This window comes from Vicia villosa, unplaced genomic scaffold (assembly GCF_029867415.1).
Source record: "Vicia villosa cultivar HV-30 ecotype Madison, WI unplaced genomic scaffold, Vvil1.0 ctg.002544F_1_1, whole genome shotgun sequence".
NCBI lineage: Eukaryota > Viridiplantae > Streptophyta > Magnoliopsida > Fabales > Fabaceae > Vicia > Vicia villosa.
Window position 1 is genome coordinate 318,921 of NW_026705963.1, and position 11,784 is coordinate 330,704.

The 11,784-nt window shown below is 36.8% G+C and overlaps 1 protein-coding gene across 1 annotated transcript; it reads right to left on the reverse strand.

The window, feature by feature from the left end:
- Positions 1-2,061: 2,061 nt before the first annotated feature.
- LOC131639144 (LEAF RUST 10 DISEASE-RESISTANCE LOCUS RECEPTOR-LIKE PROTEIN KINASE-like 2.4) lies at positions 2,062-4,637 on the reverse strand. The gene is made up of 3 exons (XM_058909646.1): positions 3,833-4,637; positions 3,667-3,717; positions 2,062-3,435 (listed from the first exon to the last, which is right to left on the reverse strand). The coding sequence occupies exons 1-3, from the start codon at positions 4,371-4,373 to the stop codon at positions 2,321-2,323; spliced, it is 1,707 nt and encodes a 568-aa protein (XP_058765629.1). The 5' UTR covers positions 4,374-4,637; the 3' UTR covers positions 2,062-2,320.
- Positions 4,638-11,784: the final 7,147 nt, after the last annotated feature.

Genomic DNA, 11,784 nt, shown 5'->3' on the forward strand with positions numbered 1-11,784 from the left:
GAATTTGAATTCGAGTGCTTTCCGGATTTCTGTTGCCAACGGATTATCCGTATAGAGGTCATAGAGACTATCCGATAGCGTGTTCAAAATATATCCACGACATAGCAGTTCGTCCTCCTTACTTTTCATGCGCTCCTTCTTAACTTTTTCAGAATCATTTTCGGTTGGTTCAGGAATTGGTGTTAAGTCGGGATCCAAGACATAATGAACCTTCAAGGCAGTCAGTAGGAATGTCATCTTGTCTTGCCATCTGGTGTAGTAAGTTCCATCAAAACGATCCAATTTGACAACATCCTGGTTCATAACTTTGATGCTTGAAACTGCATCGTCGGAAGCCATTGAAGAATAAATACGTTTAAGATTGTTAGAAATATCGGAAAGAACAAAAGGATCCAGGCGGAATCGTGAATGGAGTCACTTTCCTTAAAATTATTTCAAGTACTCTCTTAATTGTCTTAGAGTTTGGAAAGAAAGAATACTCAGGATAATGTCAGCCTTACTCGAGTCTGCACAAGACCAGTGAAGAACTCGAATGCAAGGAATGTCTGGAATAATGAAGAGGATTTATGATTTTTGTGTGTTACATTTTAAAATCATAAATGTGTATTTATAGCCCATGCATGTGTTGTTTTATAAGTTTGCAACTCTTGATGAAACAACATCTTTTCACCATATATTGCAATGATTCATCTACAATAACACAAGGCACCCCTTCATGAAATGTTGTAAATTTGAATTCAAAAAACAAATTTATACAACAACCAAAATCTATTCCCTTTTTTTGTCACATTAAAACACACTAATGGTAATTATTATTTTTATAATTTCCAACAACTTGAATTCCATGCAACATGAAAAGATCAACAGGTTCATGTTTGAAACAACCTCTATTGTGTATAAACATGTGATAGCTGTATTGTTAAGCAAGTAAGAAATATTATTAAATTTTGTGGTTGTTTCAATCACTGTTGACTTGGAGTTGGAACTTTTTCAGTCAATACTATGGGAATTTACTTCCACAAGGCTGTTGCAATCAGCCTGACTTCATTTTAGGCAAAAGACTTCATTTTTTCTTAATATTGTATAGATTAATGGCTACATTTTATAACTTGATGGAGTTTTGGTTATATTTTATCATGAATGGAATATGAATTCTGTTACTGTCAAATTATGCATCATTGAATAGCAATTCATCTTTCTCCACCTAAATACACGCCAAGTTTTCAACCTAAACTTTACTCTAAAACATATCATTCAGGAAGTAAACTTCCTTACAGTTGTCCATATATCAAAGACAATTTCAGCTGACTCCCAATCTTTACGCCACTAAAACAAAACAAAACAAAACTAATTAGGGACAACTAGACAAATGTCTACTTATTATCTATTCTTAAAGGCTATTATGGTAATTACCGGGAAAAATCCTAAAAAGAAAAAAAAAGTATAGATTTGAAGTAGTAAAAGGTTGTGCTTCATAAACATAGGCTCTAACGGAAATGCGGGGACAAAGGCACAATATCAGTCAAGTTATTTGATTACCAGCTACCACGCGTTTTTATCAATGTTCATTATCTTAACTGTTTCTTGACATATTGTTACCGTCCAAATCATGACAGCAAAATAGTTATCAAAGGTTAAAATGTAATGAATAGCAGTATACAACATTAATAAAAAAAACCAATCAAATTATTAAAAATGGACTACTAGATACAAATATAAAATTTTGTAGAATATTTTATTTTTGTTGTCCTCTCAAATAAGTAGATCTTGGAAGACATAACATCTCAAAATTTTCTGCCCATATTTTTTTCCTTATGGTTTCCATATCATTGTTCTCTCTTTAAAATTCACATTTGCATGCAGTTCTTAACAGCATATCAGTCCTATTGTTTGTCTGATTACTGCATAAATGAGAAAAGTGTAGCACCTAATTCATTTGGGTGAATTCTGACACTGGTTTAGTCAAATAATGAAATCTATATACTCATCTGCAGAAAACTATAAAGTCACGATTGCTATAGAAAATAAAAAGTAAATCAGAAGGGACATTGGGGATAGATATTAGCTAGTTATGCCAGCTTTGACACGAGACAAGATCAACTCGCCAATCACAGAAAATTTATAAACTGGACAATACATAGGAATAACATTGTTGTGATAAATAAATACAATAATATGAATATGTGTTAACAGCCTACTCATAAAACAAAAACCAAAAGAAATTATACAACATTACAATTATATTATACTAGTAACATTTTCTTTATATGATACGTCAAATATCATGGCAGTCTGCATTGCATCTTAACATCCATATAAATTATAATATTTCAGATGACGAATTGGTTGGAGATACTGAAGGAGAAGACAAAAAGGGTTTGGGTGGCATTTCCAACCCTTGAAGACTCCCTTCCAACATTTCCACCACTTTATGCATCGATGGTCGATTTGAAGGATTGGTTTGTATGCACCATAAACTTACCACTGTCATTTTTCTTACCATTTCTTCATCAACTTCATTGTTAATACACCTAAGTCCAAGATCCTGATTCAATTCAAGACGCTTGTAAATCCAGTGTGGAAAGTATAACTCACTAGAACAATCAACTTCAACCTTAATGTTCTTTCTTCGTCCAACCATCTCTAAAACCATCATTCCATAACTATAGACATCTGATTTATGTGACACACTACCAAAACTTCTGGAAAACAACTCAGGAGCAATATATCCTGGTGTTCCCCTTGCACCAAAGATGGATACAATGCTTTCTTTTCTTGGACATATTTTAGCAAGTCCAAAATCAGAAATTTTTGGACAAAAATCATCATCTAGTAATATATTATGAGGTTTTATGTCAAAGTGTAAGATTCTAGTGTTGCAGCCTCTGTGTAAATACTCTAATCCTTGAGCAACGCCAACTACAATATCATACAATGATTTGCAAGCCAAATGTCGATCATCTTGCAGTGGATTTTTCTCTTCATATATGAACTTCTCAAGAGATCCATTAGGCATAAATTCATATATTAGCGCCTTTTTAGAACCGTCCAAACAAAACCCCAAAAGCCTAACAACATTGACATGTGAAGTTCTACTGATACTCGCAACTTCATTGATGAAATCCTCACCTTCACCTTTTGATTCACTTAAAATCTTCACTGCAACATTACGCTCATCATGTAATTTCCCTTTGTATACACTTCCATACCCTCCTTGGCCTAATTTGTTTTTGAAAGAGTTTGTTATCTTTTTTATATCTGAATAACTGTACCTAGCTGCAACAGGAAGAGGTCCATGTTCTTTCATATACTCCTCAATAATATGATGAGTTGAATCTTCCTTCCTGAACAAAAGAAATGCTGCACTAAAGATCTTTGTTCGTAAACAATAAGCCAACAACATCAGCACTGCAACTCCAATAGTCACCATCATAGCTGGAGACAATTGGAAACACAACAAAGATGTTTTGTGTAAGAAAGTAATCACTTCTTTTTACAAGAAAGTAATGGCTTTTATATAAATTAAAACTTATATTTTTGTGTTATGCAGACTAAACTGTGATTTTCTTCTAGAAAATTTGCATTTTAACAGATTGATGAACTTTCATATGAAAGATAAATGAAACTTGAAGACGCGTGATGAAAGTGATGGAAATGGTACATTACCTATACCCAGTTTAACATTCCACCTCAGCCCTTTTTGTTTTGCCACCATAGCTGCAAATAGAGTAAACAATTCAGATTTGACAGATGAAAATAAAGTTGTGAAGGAAAAAATAGGATACAATGCATTTATGTGTGTTGTGTGTTTTCGGGGTGTTTGTTAGATTACCATTGGCACAAAAAAACCTTCCGTTGCCGTCAAGTTGACACCGTCCTCTTTGGTTGTAGTGACAATTTGCACATTCCTCTGTTATGCTAACTTGAGTTGTGATATCAGCAGTTACAAAAGTAAAAGGGTCTTCAGAGTCAGCGAGGTCTTTAATCGGAAGTCGGACATTTGCACATGTTTTAAAAGCACTCCAAGACTCTTTATCAGTATCGATGTGAGGCTGGTAGTAGAAATCATAGAGAGGACAGTTTGTATAGTTATGTATATATGTTGGAGGGTTGACATGGAGGCTACGGTTGCACGTGAACAAGATTGTGTAAGTTTCTATATGAAAAGAAACAAAGTGAGGTGTGGGAGGAAGAGTGTAATTATTTCTGAAAACATCACAACTTCTGTCTTGCAGTAGTCTGTGCATATTTATGTCTCTGAAAACACAACTGCAACTAGCATTACCGCCGTGATGCTCAAGAGGACTTACAGCTTCAACCTCAAAATCAAACAGTTTCCCTTTAGTCTGAAATTGGATCATTTTTGGCTTCATTGAAACATCATCACAATATTGTATTGGCAATAAGCCACAGTCCCGGTGTTGTGCTGTAGTGAAAGGGAAGCTGATATTGCCAAGATATCCACATCTAAATGAACCTGCACACTCTCATTCGTACTTATTCTCATATCCACCCGCCAACACAAGACGCAGCATGAGGTGTAAAAACAGAAGGAACAGAAGTTGATAGTTAACTGAAGCCATCATGAATCACACACGGGTAAACTAGTATGTTTTATGAGCTAAAAGTTTTTAAAATTTAAGTAGCAGAGTCTTCTTCATTCACCATACACTGAATGTATGATAAAAATAATTGCTTAGTTGACTTGGTCTAATGACTGATTATTCTCCTAAAAAACAAATAATAGCATCTGTTTTGGTTATTTGTCTCACTCCACTATTCTTGTTGACTCCCATCGGTCTTTGGCTCATAGCAGTTGATACAAACAAGTAATTAAACCATTTTCCACAAACTGCACCCACACACGGTGTAAGACACTAATTCAACAAGTTTAGTTAAAAAGTTTTGTCTAATGCATGCGATATTTATTTATTTATTATAATTTTTAAATTTAAAAAGATATTAAATATAAGTACTACTTTTTAATACATGCAAAAAGTATTACTCCGTCTCTTTTAAAATAAATATATTAAAAAAATATACTAATTGAAGGAAATAGAATAATCATTTTATCGAATTACTTTTATTAATTGTTTCTTTCCATATCGAGAAATATAAAGGTAGAGAAATGAGTTCTCGTGGTACTAAGGAGAGAACTTTAGGCATGACGAAGTGGAAAGGGAACTGCAAGATTAACACTTTAAAGCTCAAGTCAGTCAATTGATAGAGTGGAAGTTTGAAATTGAAAATAATATCATACTTGCAAATGGTATGTGGTGAAGCTTATATGTGGGAGCCAATTAAAAACCTTCGTATAACCTGAGGGCGTGGGAAACCGCCTGTGAGATTTTGGATCGACTCTAGTCTTGATAAGGGTAGCTTCTTGGTTCAACAGAGATTAAGCATGTTGTTGAAGTCTGATTACATTCTGATGTCGAAGTTCTGCATGTTGTAGTCGAAGTATGCTCAAGCATGTAGTAGTCAAAATGTTAGGTTTGTTAACATGTCCAATTGAGTCTGTTTGTTTAGCTCAATTGTTTAAGTTAGCTTAATAGTCTATAAATAGATTAGTTTTCTCTGGTTGTTAGAGAGGTTGGTTGTTGTTATTCACTTGTAACCTTTGAATCCTTATTGAGTAAGTGAATGGTAAAACAGTTATAACTAATTTTGATTTTCTTATTGTTGTGAATTCAATACCAAAAACAAAGTATAATGCAAGGAAAGAATAAAGGACAAGGAAGAAGAGGAACACAAGAATTGGTTATAACTGCTATTCTTTCACTTTCTCTTAGAAAACAAGATTACAAGTTTACAAGAATAACAAATAACCTCTCTCACCCTAAATTAGGATTTGCAGCTTAGCAATGATGAGAGACTAGTAAGCTATTTATAATAAAACCTAACATACTAACTAATGGGCTTTTTCCACAAGGCCCATTACACAAGTCAACTTAATAAACAAGCTAACTTAACAAATTAGGGTTTAAACACTAAACCTAATTTAACATGCTAACAACCCTAGCATCTTCGACACAAGCATGTGAACAACCTTCGACTTCATGCTTAACCCTGTCGAACCAAGAAGCTACCCTTCGGCCATACTAGAGTTCGATCCAATATCTCACAAATCTCCACCTTGGATCTAACTCTACAATATCAAGGGAACAAACTAGCTTTCTTCATGCAGCTTTATCAACTGCATACAGTGGAAAAACTTGCAACTCGGCAATGTCTTGGTGATCATATCAGCAGCATTGTCTTCAGTCGAAACCTTCAGCAGTTGGACTTCTCCACGCTCGATTACTCCTCTGAAGAAATGCAGCCTCACATCAATGTGCTTAGTTCGCTCATGATAGGCTGAATTCTTCGACAGGTGTATTGCACTTTGACTATCACATTTAACAGTGATACCTCGACCTTGAAATTTCAGCTCCTTCGCAAAACCTTCAAGCCACAATGCTTCTTTCACAGCTTCAGTTAATGCAATATACTCCACTTCAGTGGTTGATAGAGCAACAACCTTCTGAAGTGTTGCTTTCCAACTATTTGCTGTGCCAAACATAGTGAAACATATCCAGAAATAGATTTTCTGGAATCCATACAACCTGCATAATCAGAGTCGACATATCCTCCAATTGCTGCTTTACCATCTTCACCCAAGGCTCCACCATAAATTAGGACTCTTTTCAGAGACCCATTTATGTACCTTAAAATCCACTTCAATGCTTGCCAGTGAGCCTTTCCAGGATTCGTCATGTACCTGCTTACAAGACTTACTGCGTATGCTATGTCGGGTCTAGTACAGACCATATCATACATCAAAGAACCAACTATATTAGCATATGGGATGCTATTCACATAGGCTCTTTCGACATCAGTACTGGGACATTGATCAATACTCAGCTTGAATTGAGGGTTTGTTGGAGTCACAACTGGCTTCGAATTCGACATACCAAACTTTTCGAGAATCTTTCGTAGATATGCCTCTTGAGATAAGCATAACTTCGACTTCTTTCTATCTCTTCGAATGTCAATTCCAAAAATCCTGGAAGCAGCTCCCAGATCCTTCATATCGAACTCCTTATTGAGTTCAGACTTCACCCTCGTCACATCTTTAACATTGTTGCTTGCTATGAGAATATCATCCACATAAAGCAACAAAATAACAAATGAATTACCAGGTTGAAATATGAAGTAAACGCAGTGGTCGAACTGACTTCTAATGAAACTTATGCGTGCCATGAACTTGTCGAATCTCCTATTCCACTGTCGAGGAAATTGTTTCAGCCCATACAAAGATCTCTTTAACTTGCACACATAATCTTCCTTCCCCTTTTCGACATACCCTTCAGGTTGCCTCATCAGGATCGTTTCATCTAGATCACCATACAAGAATGCAGTTTTCACATCCATTTGTTCCAGTTCAAGATCGAATTGTGCCACCATGGCAAGCAACATTCGAATGGACCTATGCTTCACAACAGGAGAAAACACATCATTGGAGTCGACACCTTCTTTCTGAGTGAAACCCCTTGCAACTAATCTTGCCTTGTATCTTTTCGACGTCACTCCTTCAATTCCTTCCTTAACTTTGAAAATCCATTTACAGCTGACTAACCTTGCCTCAACAGGTTTCTTGATCAGTTCCCAAGTATAATTATCATGAAGAGATTTCATCTCATCATCCATGGCTTTCAGCCATTCAGTCTTATTTCGACTCCTCATAACTTCCTTGTAGTCTCTAGGTTCTTCGTCTAGAACCTCACTTGCAGAGATTAAGGCATAAGCTATAAGATCTGCATACCCAAGTCTCTGAGGTGCTTTAATGACTCTTCTCGACCTATCTCTCGACAATAGGTAGTCATTGTCAGTTTCCTCAACTTCCTCAGCATCTTCTACTTCTTCTTTGACTTCATCAGGGATATGCAATTCAGCATCAACATGCTCCACCTCAACAGGAATCTCTACCTGTTCCAGCTCTTCGTCAGATGTTTCTGTACTTCGACCAACATCATCAATTTTCTTAAAAGCCATTTCAGCTTCATTGAAAACTACATCTCGACTGGTGATACACCTCCTGTGACCTGGCTCTAGGCACCATAGCCTATAAGCTTTGACTCCTTCAGGGTATCCCATGAACATGCATTTCAGAGCTCTAGGTTCGACCTTGTCTTGCCTAATGTGAGCATAGGCTAGGCAGCCAAATACTCTCAGTTTGTCGAGATCTGGTGGATGTCCCGACCAAACTTCTTTAGGTGTCTTCATATCTAACACTGTCGAAGGACATCTGTTTATCAGATATGTTGCTGTCGAAACAGCCTCAGCCCATAACACATTCTTTAGTCCAGCACTAGTCAACATGCATCTGACTCTCTCCAAAATAGTTTGATTAATCCTTTCAGCCAAACCATTTTGCTGTGGAGTACCTGCAGTAGTTTTCTGCCTTGCAATACCAGAGGCAGCACAAAAACTGTTGAATGCCTTATTGCAAAATTCAAGGCCATTGTCGGTTCTCAACCTCTTGACCTTTCTGCCAGTCTGATTTTCAACCAGAGTCTTCCAACTTTTGAAATTCTCAAAAGTTTCATCCTTAGTCTTCTGGATGAATACCCATAATTTTCTGGAATAATCATCTACTATGGATAGAAAATACCTTGCTCCTGAATGTGATGGACACCTTGCAGGCCCCCAAAGATCAGCATGGATGTAATCAAGGGATCCATGTGTTCTTTGTTTGCCTTTGTTGAACTTCACTCTACAAGATTTTCCAAGTACACAGGGTTCACAAAACTTCAGCTTTTCGACTTTGTCTCCACCAAGCAGATTTTGTTTCCCTAATTCGACCAGACCCCTTTCACTGACATGGCCCAATCTCATGTGCCAGATTTCTGTTTTCGACAAAGGTTTCGTGGATGCAACATTTGTCGAACCACTTACAACTTCAGCCTCAAGGGTATACAAGCCTTGTTTCTTCACGCCTCTCAAGACTTCCTTCGAACCCTTCATGACTCTTAGGATACTTTTCTCTCCTTGGAAAAGATATCCTTTCTTGTCGAATTCACCAAGAGAAAGCAGATTTCTCTTCAAATCAGGAACATACCTGACTTCAGTCAATAACCTTATTGACTCATCATGGAGCTTGAATCTCACAGATCCAACACCTGCAATCTTGAAAGCCTTGTTGTTTCCCAGCAATACTGATCCACCATCTTGATCACATAATTCCTCGAACAAGTCTTTGTTTGGAGTCATGTGCCAAGTGCAACCTGAATCCATAATCTACTCCTTCTTAGAGTCACTACTTGAAACCACAAGAACATCAGATGATTCGAAATCATCTTGAACAATGGCAGTGTTGCCATTATCCTTACCTCCATGATATTTCAGGCGTTCAGGGCACACCTTTCTTGTGTGACCCTCCTTCTTACAGTGGTAGCATCGAATGCCAGATGCTTCGCCATTGTAAGACTTCGACTGGCTTTTGCCTTTCTTCTTGTCGAACTTACCATCCTTTTGTAAGAGTTTTCCTTTAACGGACAAACCTTCGCCAACAGTCGAAGGTTTATGCTCCTTTCGTTCATTCAATAGAGTATAAGGCTGATTGAACTTCTTCAAACGTCAGGGACTCCCTTCCATACAAGAGAGTTTCTTTGAAGTGAGCATGTGATCGAGGCAAAGAACACAATAGTAACAGCGCTTGATCTTCATCATCGATCTTCACATCAATATTTTCAAGATCAAGAATCAGCTTGTTGAACATATCCAACTGCTCAGCCAATACTTTGTCTTCAATCATCTTGAATGAATACAAAGCTTGCTTCAGGTAGAGTCGATTTACCAGCGATTTGGTCATATACAAACTTTCAAGTTTCACCCATAACCCTGATGTCGTCGTCTCCTTTGATACCTGCCGGAGAACCTTATCACCAAGGCTCAACAAAATTGCGTTGTGTGCTTTCTCGATCATATTCGTTTTCTCCGCTGCCGTCAATTCTGCATTCATGGCTGTCTCTCCCTTCAACGCTTCCAAACAACCCTGCTAAACCAGTAGGACCTTCATCTTCAAGCGCCACAGACCGAAATCATTCACTCCGGTGAACTTTTCAATCTCATACTTTATTGAAGGCATCTTCTCCACGCTCACCGCACCAATTTGTTGTGAATTCAATGCCACGAACAAAGTATAAAATAAGGGATAAATAAAGGACAAGGAAGAAGAGGAACACAAGAATTGGTTATAACTGCTATTCTTTCACTTTCTCTTAGAAAACAAGATTACAAGTTTACAAGAATAACAAATAACCTCTAGGATTTGCAGCATAGCAATGATGAGAGACTAGTATGCTATTTATAATAAAACCTAACATACTAACTAATGGGCTTTTTCCACAAGGCCCATTACACAAGCCAACTTAATAAACAAGCTAACTTAACAAATTAGGGTTTAAATACTAAACCTAATTTAACATGCTAATAACCCTAGCATCTTCGACACAAGCATGTGAACAACCCTCGACTTCATGCTTAACCCTGTCGAACCAAGAAACTACCCTTCGGCCATACTAGAGTTCGATCCAATATCTCACACTTATTCTTCTTCCCTCTTCTCTCTCTTTTGGGAACACCTAATAGGGTTTCTTGTGTTTGTTTAAGAAACTTAATATTTCTCATAGTTTTTGTTTGTTCTTGACACCACTCTGTTACAACAAACTGGTGCGGTGAGCGTCGAGAAGAAGATGCCATCAACAAAGTATGAGATTGAGAAACTCACCGGAGTGAATGAATTTTGCCTACGGCGCATGAAGATGCAAGTCCTTCTTGCTGAACAAGGTTTATTAGAAGCGTTGAAAGGATCGAAAAAGATGGATGTTGCCCTAACAAAGAAGGAGAAGACAACGACAATCTTTCTCTGCGTGGCCTAGTCTTTTGCATATATTACATAGAGGGTTTTTATCTGGCTTGTTCTTAAGGAAGTTTCTAGAAACTTCTCTTCTTTTGGAAGTAAGTTTCTCCATAATTTTTCTTTCCTCCAGTTTCTTTATTTTGGGGCTAAAATTTGAGCTTTGACTCAAGGTATTTTTCAAGTGTATCTTTTTTATGCGTATAAAATCTTTGCTCATATGTTTCAAGAGAGCTCACTGATTCTGTCACTTATAGAGTGGACAGATCTTTGGTTTCCTCAATTGTTGTCACGATTTGGTCAAACTTGGGAGGCATAGTAATTAGAATTTTCTCAACAATTTTCTTGTCAAGAATATTCTCCGCTCTCATTTGATTAATTATTTATTTAACTTTAGAATGGTAATCTTTAACTGTCTCATACTCCTTCATCTTCACTAGTTCAAAATTTCTTCTTAGAGATTGAAGTTTAACGATACCTACCTTGCCGCTTCCTTGAAACTACTCCTGCAACGTGTTCCACGTTTTTTTGATAATCCTAACTTCCATAATTCTTGAAAAAATTGCATCAGCCACCGCTTGTTGCAAGGTGAACAACGCCTTTGAACTTTTCTGTTTATTTTTTTCAACTCTTTTTCTTGAGTTGCATTAAGAGCTGAGTATCTGCGGGAACGATGAAGCCTTCTTCTACTATGTCCCATAAATCTTGATATGAAAAAAATATTTCTATTTTAACATGCCATAAATCATAGTTTTCACCATTGAAAATAGGAACAAAATTAAATGATGATTGAGTGGTTACCCATAGCTTAGAATTTTTTTTAGAGTGGATTAATAATACAAGGGGAATTTTTTGAAGTGGTTGGGAGGATTTTGAAATGGTAG